Source organism: Scaptodrosophila lebanonensis, unplaced genomic scaffold (genome assembly GCF_003285725.1).
Source record: "Scaptodrosophila lebanonensis strain 11010-0011.00,11010-0021.00 unplaced genomic scaffold, SlebRS2 tig00000159-arrow-arrow-pilon, whole genome shotgun sequence".
Taxonomy (NCBI): Eukaryota; Metazoa; Arthropoda; class Insecta; order Diptera; family Drosophilidae; genus Scaptodrosophila; species Scaptodrosophila lebanonensis.
In genome coordinates, this window is record NW_022060596.1 from 938,790 (window position 1) to 951,926 (window position 13,137).

The 13,137-nt window shown below is 41.3% G+C and overlaps 1 protein-coding gene across 1 annotated transcript in view; it reads right to left on the reverse strand.

Moving 5' to 3' along the window:
- Positions 1–4,867, reverse strand: part of LOC115629574 (cholecystokinin receptor type A) — a 57,232-nt gene extending 52,365 nt beyond the window's left edge. The window contains exon 1 of the mRNA XM_030526065.1: positions 4,555–4,867. Coding sequence (XP_030381925.1) covers positions 4,555–4,867 — 313 coding nt within the window. The remainder of the gene's footprint in view (positions 1–4,554) is intronic.
- Positions 4,868–13,137: the final 8,270 nt, after the last annotated feature.

Consider the following 13,137-nt stretch of genomic DNA (forward strand, 5'->3'; position numbering starts at 1 on the left):
GAATGTAAATTACAAAATTAATTTTATCTAAACTCGTTGCACGTTTCAGGGCTTAAGAGATTCAAAATTAACGAAATTTTATGTTATATACTTGTAGTATTGTGCATGATTGCGTGGTATTGCGTAGTATTGTCCATGTTTGCGTGGAAACAAATTTAAGTATTTTAATAGACAACAGGTGATGGTTTAGATTATCTTTTCTACACACATGTATGCATATCAGGAAGTGAATGAAATATATTAATGAACTACTGTTCGTATAACTTATCAGATAGTAATGAATCTATTAAAACATAATTACGGTTCGTAGTTTTTGAACCACTTTGCAGTTCTTTTAAATCACACTAGCTTTGTGCCCTTTATAGTCCGAAAATATCAGGTTTTCTGTCATAATTTTACTCGCATTTGAATGCTGTACAAAATCTATTAAACGGCCATAATAACGCTTTAAGGAAATGGGAGAAAGAGGACATAAAACAACATCAAATGCCAGTTCTCCTTTAAAACTTCAACGGCGCAACCCTCTGAAGTCTCCTTGAATTATGCAAAAGAGTTTTAGATGAGTTTATGGTAATTTATGGATGTGAGTCCAAAATGTCGGTCTAAATTTAAGTTGCACTCCATTTCAAATGAATGAGTAACTGCTAGGAAATAACTTAGAAATTATTTGGAACCATCAAAGCCATATTCAGGGAAATGGAAACAGTTGTACTTTTTGAAGTCTTTCAATTTATTCACTTATTCGAAATGCAGTTCTACTAAGAAGCCAGCCCGTACTTTTGGTCGTGGGGTACGAGTATGAGCGTGTGTGTGTTTGGATATTCAAGCCCTAGAACCAGCCAACCGCCCAACACGCTGCTGTTGGCATAGTTGGCAGCCTGTCTCGGCCGAGACTCTTAAATATGCGCCATTATTGGGCCACATAAGCAAATGGGTTTGTGGGTGTATGGAGGACTTTTGAGGCCTTAGCACGCGAGCTTTGTTAATTTGAATTATGATTTCGCCATAAATAAGCATGGAAATTGTGTGGAAAACTGATTGCTGTTACCCTAAGCGGAAAATATGAGCAAATAAAAAAATGTAATCTAGAAATTAAATATTTATGAACTTGACCCAAGGCCAAGGAAAGTGCGCGCAATGGCGCTTCGGGTTCAAGCATTACTTGCATCAATGGAACTGAGAAAACGTGTGCTAATGGGCGCTGTAATAGCTCGTTACGCTTACGACGATGATGATGCCGATGACGTTGATGAACTGTCTGCCATGCTGGAACCAAAAACAACAGGAAGTTCTCAGGCAAGGTCAATTAAGGCAGACGGGACAGCATTTACTATATGTACATATATAAGGAACTAAGCTGGGGCACACGCAAGGCCACTTTATGTCGCAGTCCTCGACATCTGAAGAAATGAGCCTAGTTATTGAGTCTCGTGCTGCGCGCACGCAAACTTATCAGAGATAACGCACACACTTACGCGCTCAAGGTCCTCCTCCCTCCCCTCCTCAACACCGCCCACACCCACACCCACGCCCACGTCGCCGTCCAGGGCACAGCTCTTGGGAGCTCTGATAAGGTGCCAGCCAGCAAGGACTTCACAATGCTCAGTACGCACACTGGTAGCTCCACACTGGAAAATTATACAAACTAGCATTTTTTATTGCTCGAAAGCTTCAGCCACCAACATTTTCACAGGCTTTGGCCCGTTTTAGGGTTCGCTATCAACGCAATTAAGATCGAAAATGGAAACAGGCTCATAATATTATGCCCTAAACTTTAATGAGAATCGATAAATGGCTCTGTCCTGAGCTCTGTCCCAACATCCAAACATACTTGTATGTAAAAGGAAATATATTTGTACTTAGAGCAATATGGATTTGAACAAAATTGAAATTAAACCGCTCTCGCATATGTTTATTTCCTTTTCACACAAAGTCTTCGTGTTTTCCAAATAGGGCTTCATGAGTAATTTCCAAGTAGATTGTCCCAGAAATAGTCAAATTCAATAAGGAATTGCCAAGTGCTTTACTTCATTATTATATATTTATTTATAAACATAGTTTAGTGAGAAAATCAAAGATCGAAATGAGGAGGGGCCATATTGAAAGTTTAACGTTTGCAATCTAGTCGATCAAATATTTTGATATCAATTTTGTAATCGCACGCAAATGTTGCAGTTTCGTTTTTTCATTTATCTATATTGTTCCAATGTGGCATCTGGCGCGAATCACATTCCGCAAGTCGAGTGTCTGCCACGCTTTTATGTTCGCCTATACTTATTACTACTTATTTCTCTTTCAGCTTCCTCCATCGCCGTTCTGGGGCTTTGCCAAGTCAACATAATAAAACTATGTCCCCTGCGCCTATGCCAGTTGCTTTACACTTGAGACACCTGACAGGCGCACACAAATACAAGCCCAAACACACACACACACACACACACACACACGCATACACCCACACATAGTCACTGGACAATGGAAAGCATTAATTCAAGCGCGGCTGCTGCGGTCGTGAGGCAAATTGCATGAACGCCCGTCATTTATGACCCAACTGAGAAGGGAAAGGCTTAAAGAGGCTCGTGCCGCTTGTGCCGCATGTGCCGCATGTGCCGAATGTGCGTGTGCGCCAAAGTTTTTATCTCTGAGCTCATTAGGTCGCCTTTGGGTACAGCTCAGAGCTGTCTGCCTGTCTGTCTGTCTCCTCGTCTCTCTCTGTCTCTCTGCCTTTCTGTTTGGGCATTGATAGCAAATCTTTTGAAGGCTGGTGCGAAACATTCTTTTATATTTGCACTAAAAATTTACTACACTTTGTTCAACAGAAGTGGATGCACTCAGTGTTATTAATTTGTTCGCTGTTGCTGCTGCTGCTGCTGCTGCTCCTTCAACTGCTGCCGCCTCTTCTCCATCCGCTTCTTGCGCACAAAATACTGGCGTGAGACGAGCTTAATTGACCCCATGAAGCACTCCATGCACGAGGTCAGGCAATTGCGCTCCGTGTCGTTCAACTTGGTGTCGGGTAAGTCAACGCATCTCTCAAAGCACGCCTTCGACATTTTGTGCAATAGTTCCTGAACGTTGGCCAAGGCGATCTGCTGCCTCAGTTCTTTCATATTCCAATCGCCTGGGTCGATGTCCATTCGAATAGTTCGACAAGTCAATTAGGTCGGAATTGGTCGGAGAAATTTTCAATTTATAAGGAACAACCAATAATAATAAAAAGGCAGGTAGCTAATTACTTCAATTACTGCGATAAAATAAAATGAAAGGCCTACTATTCGTTGTACAAGTATTTGACCATCTTAATTAATTATTTAAGTTATGCATAGCCGGTTTGTGTTTGTTTTATGATTGTGTTGTAAATAATAATGGTGTGTGCTCTCTCTAAATTTTCTCTGACAGCTGTGCGATTTACCGAACAGTTCTGATAGTAAAACTACCTACAGTATTTCTTTTCTCGATTCCTCATATACTTGAACTATCGACATAGCATCGAAAACATTAATTTCTTAACTGTGCAGATCCGAAGCCATTTTAGTATAAAGGTACCATAACGAATAAATGTAGGTGTAATTTGCGGGCTTCCTTGCTAAACAGGCGTCGCTGATCCTATGTCCAACCGAAGCATGCTAAAACATTTTTAAAATTTTACAAGAACTAATTCGGTGGGGCACAGTTATTCGGAAAAACGAGCTTTTTCTTTATGAAGTTTTTTTTTTTGATGTTCGCGTACATTTTATGCAACGTTAATTTTGCTGGAAGTTTGTTGATTTGGAAATTTAGGGTCTTGTTTTCTTTTTTGAAAGGGTCAAGTGAGCGTTTTTAATTCTATCTTATTCACACTTTAAATATCTGTGTTCATAAGGGGTTGGGGGGGGGGGGTTAAAACGTAAAACTAATTTAAGTCAATTTCGTAGATACAACAATTATGAAATCACCTTCAAAGCTACTTTCATTCATCGTTTGGAGTGAACGAGAAACGGATGCAGCTTCCGCAGAATATGTTTAGCCAGATTCGTGAATATTTGCCTCAGGCAATAAGAAATGCTTGATGAAATCCGTAGTGTTAGAGATTTAAAATAAACAACACATAAATAAAAAAATCTCTTATCAAAACTTGCGACCTTTCGAACTGTCTCCTTGACTGGCTGTCTGCCTGCCTGCCTGCCTGTCAAAGTTGTGTAATCATGCATCTTTTTCGCATTGTTCAGATGTTGTTTTTCATTCTACTTGCTACTTGTTTAAAATATTTGTGTAATATGCTTTTGGTTGACACTGACGTTGTCGAGCACAAAGGCCAGACATTTGCATTTATTACATCATTTGGCAGCTCTTTAATCAGATACTGAGATGCTCAGATGCCGCAGGCAAAATATGAAATATGAATATTATTTGCCGTCTAGCAATCAGGTTGGCCCACTTTATGTTAGCAAGTAGCTAGGAATATGAAGCTCAGAAGTTGGGTGCGCAGGGTGTATTTATTTATAAAAAGTAATACTCGAACATCATGCCCAGTGTGCTTAGTATTTTTGATTGAGAAAGGAACTCGTTACTCACCCTGGGCAAATTGTATGAGCTTGCAGAGAAATTCGCCAAAGATGAAATGACGCAACAGAGTGCCCACCAAAGTGACGGGCATGCAAAGCACACCCAGCAATATGTCCGAGATGGCCAGGTTGAGGAGAAAGACGTTCGTAATGGTGCGCATGCGGCGATTCTGGACGAGGGTGAGCACCACCAACAGATTTCCAACGACAGCACAGAGCAGTATGATGCTATAGCAGGGTATTACCCAGATCGGTACATCGGCGCTCACGCGTGGCACGCTCACCGAGCGATTGGTGGGCGGCGGGGCCAACGAACCGACCATTGTTGTAGGCGGCTCGGTGTCCAGCGGTGTGCTTGGCTCGTAATAGAGATCGAGAGAGACGTCGCTGCCGCTGACGGTTGTCGAGCTGAGGATGCCGTTGCCGTTGCCGTTGTCGCTTCCACTGCCGCTGCCGCTACCACCGTACAGCTCGTCCGCGGCATAGCTCGCATTGAGCTTCGCAGCGGCAGCAACTGTGGCTGCCGCTGCCTGCAGTGCGAGGGACGACAACAGCTGGCGATAATAGGACAATGGAGCACCAATTGTGAGGCCGTTTATTCACACAATGCACAGCAGCAAAAAAATTTAAATAAACACTTGCACAAACACACAAGGAGCGACCCCGTCGGTCAGCGTAGTTTCTTTAATCAGGGTTTCAAATTTTTTCAGTAATCCATCAAAAACAACAAAAAAATTCTAAAAAAAATTAGTATTATTTTTGTAGATAATTTGTCGCGCCGAATAACGGTATGTTACTTTATTTATATAGAAATGTTAATTGTTTGGCTCGTTTATCGGGTGCCGCGCCTCGTGCCGTTGCGTCGTAGGCTTCGTTGTGCACTGAAATTCCATTTTAGAGCCGGCCATGGCCTTGATTTCGCAGCATGTTGCTGGCTAACTCACCTCAGCAACATGTTGCGCTGGCAAACTTGTTGCTATCGCAGTTGCTGTTGCTCACAATGCATGCAAATAATATTCTGGCATACTCCTACACCCGTATTACGGGGCGATGATGCAAATAACTGGGCACTGCCATTAATTATCCAAAATGCGGCGTGGGCTTAATGTATACAAAACTATGCGTGTGTTTGTGTGTGTGTGTGTGTGTGTACAGGTCTAAATAAAATAAAATAAAATAAAAATGTAAGAAGCGAGCTCAATTCTAATTTAAAACATGTTAGAATACTTCGATTCGTATCGCCCACAATCCATATCCTCAATTCCTTTGACTAAAGGCAATTCATATTCCATTCCAAGAAATGAAAGAGACCTGCACAATAAGTACAAGTATTTACCTTTCGGCAATCATTGAAGACTTTCTGCAAAAATACAATAGAGTTTTGTTTGTTTAGTTATTTTAACAAACAGCATTCCGTAACATGCTATACACACAATTTATATTACATCCCGTGTCAAAGTTGAGCTTAACCCACAGTGTGCTTTACAAATTTGTATTTATAACACCCTCGTGCAGAAAAATCACTTGGTAATTACAGCCCAAGGTAACAAAAAATTGCACATTCAATCATTGTGTGAGTTCCTTCTCTTGAATATCAAAGCAAAAGTTTCTTTTAAACACCTTTACTACTGGCTCTTATATTCAAATTTTCGGATTAATTTTAAAATAATTTGTTCCTGGAATGGTTTTTTTTTTGGCATTTTCTTCAGGTTTTTGTGTGGGCGTGCTTAATTTCGATGCCTCAATGCCTACCAAAATGTTCGATCTGAACCCTGTACCCTAGTTGCCAATGAGGAAGTCGCTCCTCACTGCATCCGCCTTTGTCATCGCACCTTGCCCAAGCCAAGATAATTTTTAATTTTAGGTGGAAAATCTTCATCTTTTGAGCATATTTCGCAACTGTTTTAGATAGATACATACTATATAACAAACTCATTCCACAGTCGTTGATGGCTATCAAATTAGGCACATCGGACGCTTTAGTTTCGGCCATTCGTTATGTGTTAGGATGGGCACCCCTAGCTGCCTTCTTAGACACTGACTAAGCATGTTTAATGAATTTGGGGACTGCTTCAGCTATAAAACAGCTAATTAAGATACAACACGCTGATAAGGAGCTCTTTGTATAATTATTAATTACTTAATAGCAACAAACAGGCACACACTTGCAATGCCAACTTTGTAATTCATTTGCATATTCATCAAATAAGCTAACTGCCAAAAATTTGCATGCAATAAGCGCGAACAACAACAATAACTGCAAAAACAACCGGCAGAATACTTGTAAGTAGTACACAGTACACAAGCAACAACTTTGGCAACAACGAGAACGACAAAATTATCATAATCAAGAGCTGGCTGGCAATGCATGGCGATGCCTCCGCTTCCGCTTATGCTCCGCTGACGAACACCAACGCCACATTCAGCCCCAGCCCCACCATCCTCAGTAAACTCCCATTTACAGTCCCTGCATGTCATATTCGGCTTCCTGTTCGCATTAACACCAACATCACATTTGTCAATTTAATTATCCCGACCTGGTGCGGTGCGGTGCGGTGCGGCGCTGCTTACTGCGGCGCAGAGCAGCGGCTTTTGTGTTTACACCTTTCGTTCATTATTCAGAAATCTTTGTCTTGTGAGTTTTTTCGAGGTGTTGGCATTGTCGTTACAGTATCCTTCATTGCCTGTTGCGACCCACCAAGTGGTTTCCAAATCACTGGCTTTAACTTTAAGCAAGCAAATGAAATTCAATGCTTAAATCTTCGAGCTCTCTGCTCAGTTGCAGCCGCAAGACAACAGCGAAGAGAAGAGAACAGAGCCGAGAAGAAAATCAAAACCACAAAATTAATTTTAGTTTGCTTTACTTTTCACACGCACACCCACACGCCGAGTGGGCCTCAAAGTCAGTCAGGAAGACAGACCGACAGAACGACAGACCGACAGACAGGCGGGCATACGGGGAGGCCAGCTGGCAGACAGGCAGGCGTTAAAGGTCTGCTTCTGACCAGAATTTGCATTTTGCCCAGAGGTACCAAGTTGTCCTTTTTTGCGGCCGCTTTTCTTTCGCAATTCTTTTCGTTTTTGTTTTCTGTTTGTTTCTTGCCTGTATATAATTCTTTCCTTGGGCCAAATTGATTAATTCAATTTAACTTTGCACGCTGCATAAACATAAGTATAAATAATGGTCGTGGCAATAATTAAAACTTAAGCGTGCTTTCCATTCATTCATTTCACACCGAATATGGCGCACTTAATTAATTTTAATTATTGTATTTGCACTCTTTTCAGTCCACCCAGACGCCTGTGTTCGAGAGTATGGCCGAGGCTGCAATTTCGCTCAATAGGCGCATGATTCTCGATTCCTATCATTTAATTGCATTGCCGACACGTGCGACGAGTGCGCCCGACCGCCATAAATAATCAGTCTAGGGGGCACTGTACAGTGTCTATAGCCAAGATGGATGGATTTTCTGATATGTGCGCGCAGGAGGCTTGATTTTGCAAGAGCCTCCAAATGCCACCCGTGGTGCCAAATTGATTGAACAGAACATTAACGCATAAATGGATGAATGATTGTGTGTGAACGAATTGGCCGCCCACTGGGCTGAACTGGTGACGGAGTGGCATTTCTACCAACTGACCCATTTTTCTCATTTTTCTCACGCTCTCCAGCATGCAGCAGGTATGGAGAAAAGTTTGATGATGCTTATCGATTTGCCATTAAACCGGTGGACCACTCCACAGCGCAGCTCTCAATGTGGGCTCAGCACACAAAATTCTACACTCACACACGCAAAGGTATAGAAAATTGAAGGTAAAAAAAAACAACAACAAAAATAGCACAAAGTACCAAGAAATGAATGCTCACAACTTTCTGTTTGTCCTTCAATTCCAATTGTGCGGAATGGCGCAGGAAACGCGGATGCTGTAATTGTTGTCTTAAGATGCTTTAAGCAATTGCAAGGAACTCAACTACTTATGTGTTTCCTGGAATTATTCCTCAACAATATTGACGGAAATATCCCTCATCCTGAAAGAGAGTGGTCCACAAAGTCGCGAAACTACATTTTAAAAGAATATATATGTATATTATGCGAATTTATTTTGTAGCCCATTCAACTAAGTATGTAAAAAATGGAAAATAGTAAACTACAAGTATAAATTGACAATCTTTGAAAACCAACTAGTGGGCATGTATAATAATAATAATAAAGTATATTTATAATATAATGGAATACAGAAAAATCAAGCTAGGCAGTCGTAGGCACTGTTCAAATGATATTAAATTCGAGCTCTGAACTAATCAACATGAACTAAGAGCTCATCAGCACAATGAGATCAAACAGGTACTTTTATCAAAGAGTGCTTCATTTTGGAAACTCGCCACTTGTCAACAAATGTTATCCCACTTTTGTGCGGTCTTTGAACACTCGACAATGCCATTCTGCCACAGATGGAGGAGCGAAGGAACAACAATGGCAATGGCAATGGCAAAAGGAAAAGTAAAACGGCTGCAAAGTCGCCAAATGTTGAGCCTTAAAGTGCTGCCAACGCATTGGGGCCATAAAGGCGCTGACAAGAACGACTAAAGCGACATCAACGACTGTCACTCACTGACTGTGACTCCCTTCACAGTTCTTGGCAACCGCAAAGTGGAGGCGCCACCAAGCAAGCTGCTGTCATTCTGCTTATTATCAGCAATGTCCAAGTTGCCAAATGCACTCGATGTTCAGTTATACCGAAGCTATGTTTTGTGTTGGTGTTGGTGTACGTGTCTGTTTGTATATGTATCTGTGTGTGTGTGTGTGTGTGTGTGTGTGTGTGTGTGTGTGTGTGGCAAGATAATTATGGCAAGTGTGTCCAATGCAGACCACACACTCACACACTCACAGGCGCACCCACACACCCGAGCGCCCTTCACACTTGGCCGCAAATGGATATTAAATTTGACAGACGCGCAGCTGCTTCTAATGTTTGGGCTTGGGAAGCGTGGTCTGTATTTAGGCTGCTGGCCCCTCTCACTAACTAGGCTTAAAAGTTATTAAATTGTTTCATAGATTCGAAGTGTGCCGCGTCGTGTCGTGCCATGCTGCGTGCTGTGTCTGTCATCTTCTGCGTTTATTATGGGCTTATTAGGGGTAGGGGGATTTGCTAGGGCTAGGCATGCTGCAGCATTTAGTCCGATTCGCCGTGCAAGAAATACAAGTAATCCAAACAAATGTAATGTAGCCCCCCAATTTATTTGGCTATCAAGTAATTAGAATTTCCTTCTTTGTTGTTTCTTTTCGTTTTGTTGCCTTGTTTTTGTTTTGCTTGCTTTTTTCACGAACCCAAGTCAACAGCAGCGATTCCGTTAACTTTCTTTTGCGAAATTGTGCTGATCCTGGCGCCTTTTGAACCACCTGAAAATTCTAAAATGTTTCATATTGAAATGGGCGTATTACAAATGGAGTCTATGCGACGTCTAACCCAGTAATCAAAACGGGTTGCCTACTGGAGAAAATACATATGTATAAGAATTGCAAATTCAAAAGCACGTCCGAAGTATATTAAGGTATTTGCAGGCGTCTATTTAAAATATTTTCTTTATCTTTTGAACTAAAGAATGACGGATTGGAATGAACGGTCCATATTTTGAACGGAATATGAAGAATTTAAAGGAGTATTTTGCCATGATTTGAGTGTTTTGGGGGAATACTCTTTCTCTGTCTACATTATTAGCAAGTTAATATACAGCAACAAAAATGAGTTCTTAAACAATAAATGATTGAAAACATGTTTACAAATATATTGTTGGCTTAAGAAAGTGATACGATTATGTTCTTAATGTATTTTTGTACCGTTAAAACTTACCCAGATAGTGTTACTAACATTGATCAATCAGCCAAAGTACTCGACAAATAATCAAAACATAATTTATTGATCCAAAACACGTTGAATGTACACATAAAACAAATTCTAATTAATAAACTGTATCACAATTCAACGCCGTAAACTGTAATTTAAATACATTTTTAATGCTTAATTTTGGTTACACTTACTACATTTTTAGTAGCCAGTATTGTTCGGCATTGAATTGTAGCGCAATGAGTCTTGTGGTAAAGCCGGCAATCATTTTTTGTCGCTCGTAATGCGTTTGCTTTCGTTCGGTTTATTGACTTAACTCAAGATCCCTTTTTTGGCAACGCTCTCCCATTTACACACACAGACACACACACACACACACACACACACACACCCACAGGCATTACTCACCCACTCATACACACGAGCAGGAACTTTTTACTTGAGTTTTGAATGTTTTTCTTTGGGCAATTTCTGACGCTTTTGTTCATGGAACCATTTTATGGCAATAGCTCTGACCTTTTTGTGTTGCGCTGCCGCCACTGTTGATCCCGCTATTGTTGTTGCTTCTTCTGAAGTTTCTGCGTAAATGTGCAATGCACATAAAAAAATAAGGCCGCATTTGTTTTGTTTGCCGTACAGGACGAGAAACACTTTACAACATTACAATGGTATAAAAGTCCTAGAAGGAAGAAAATCGCGTGGGTCAAGCGAACAAATCACAAAAGAAACAGCCGTCCGAGCCGCTCGCACTTGTCCCCCACGGTTAAAAGTTTGGTTCGTGGTTGCCTGGCTACCCGGCTAAGTTAATTAGCTTGTAGCTTACCAGCTTAGACATCGCAGCCAAACTAAAGCGCGATTGTGATAAGGCAAGATTAAAGAGTTGGACATTGAATATTGTTGACTGCACTTAAGAGTGCAAAAGAAACGCATCAGTCGTGCCCGTTGTCGTTAATGGCACGGCAGCTCATTCGCAAATGTCACTCGCAAATGCTTCTAAATGTGGTCTGAGTGCCTCGGAGCCTGAGTGCCCATTTCGATCTGTTAGCATTATCCTCATTCCCAATGCTATGCACAGTTCTAATGATGTCTCCTCATGCCGACTGCTAAGGAAGTGGCCACAAATTGTTGCGTGCCGCTTTCAGTCTCGCTCCCTATAAATTAATAATTTTCGACATGAAATCCATTTGTAAACGCTTGTATTTATAGGATAGACGAAGTTGTTTCTCTTGTGTTGCTTGCTGTTTTTCTTCTTCTTCTTCTTCTTCTTCATCTTCTTCTTCTTCTTCATCTGGTTGGTGCTGTCATTTGTAAGTTGGCGCGCACGCATGATTAATATCGTATTTATGCACGAGCAGGATGAGCATTCAATTAGTGAGGACAACGTGATGGCAGCGCCAATGGCCAATGGAAGGTACGAACGAGGAAAAAAACAATTTAGATTTGTTCATTAATTCTGGAGTTACATTTGAAAATTTTCAGTTGTTGTAAGGATCTGACAAGAGCAATCCATTTGTAATATTTGCAATTTCAATTGGTTATTTCTGTAAAGAAGGAAACAGGCAGAAAGGAAGCAACTCCAGCCCCTTAAAATGATTTATATTCTTAATCAACATGATGGGAGAACTCCTCCGTCCATCTATCTGTTCAGCGGTTGAGCCCAAATTGACAAAACTTATGAGGCAGGCTCTCATAGTTCCCAGACACTTGAAGAGAATTTCCTAAATAATTTCTACAGCTCGGAAGGTACAAAAAAATAAACTATTTACACATCGTTTTTAATTATAAGCTTAAAACTTTCTTTGAATCGGTCAATATTCAGAGAAGTTAATAGCGAAACAATTTGGCGCCAATTTCTGTTATAACACAGCAGGAGCTGCATTCAGCCGTTTGATAAACAATTACGGCATCCACAATTGCAAGGCCATGCATCAGAGCTCAGAATGGAGTCACGTACCCATCCCTAGCGGATTACGGAAAGTGAGTTCCACACACATTAGGCGCATTTCCATTGCGCATTTGTAAGTGAGGCACGTTTTTTCGGTCTAAACACCCAGAAACACACACCCACACATTCGAACAGGCACATTTTTTCCCACACCGGCACGCGCACATGCGGCTCGGTCAGCGAACATGCGATGCACGTCACTCATACGCCCTGTATGTACAAGTATGTTGAATGTGGGATGTGTACGAGTATGTGCACACGCCTACGCTTACTGCAAATGTTTATAAACTCAGATCGCTCCATTCCTTCTTCTTCGTCTTCTTTTTATTTTTCTGCCTTTATTTTCCATCGTCATCTGCTCTTATTCGGGGGAACCGCAGCCGCAGCCGCACCCGCACCCGCACCGGCACGGCCATTTGCATTTTTTTCTCATATTTCGGTGTAAAATTACTACGTGTACGACATGTTGTCCAAATAAATCAACTTGCCGGGCGACCATTATAGACGCACCCACACGCACACACTCTCCGACGCATATATGCTCAGATTACGTTGTGTTTTGATTTGCTACCCATTAGCTGTCTCAATATGCCCGATGCCGATCCGGAGCACATAAACATACACGTCTGCATGTATGTAGTTGTATGTATGTAGGTAGGCAGATGCGTAAAATACAAAAACCAATGGATGCGTGTGAGTTCCCACAATAATTTCTTGTATTTCGGCAGTAAATGTCATAAATTCGCTTGAAATTGAAAAACAAAAGCATAAGCATATACACACAGGAATCAGGAATCAGGC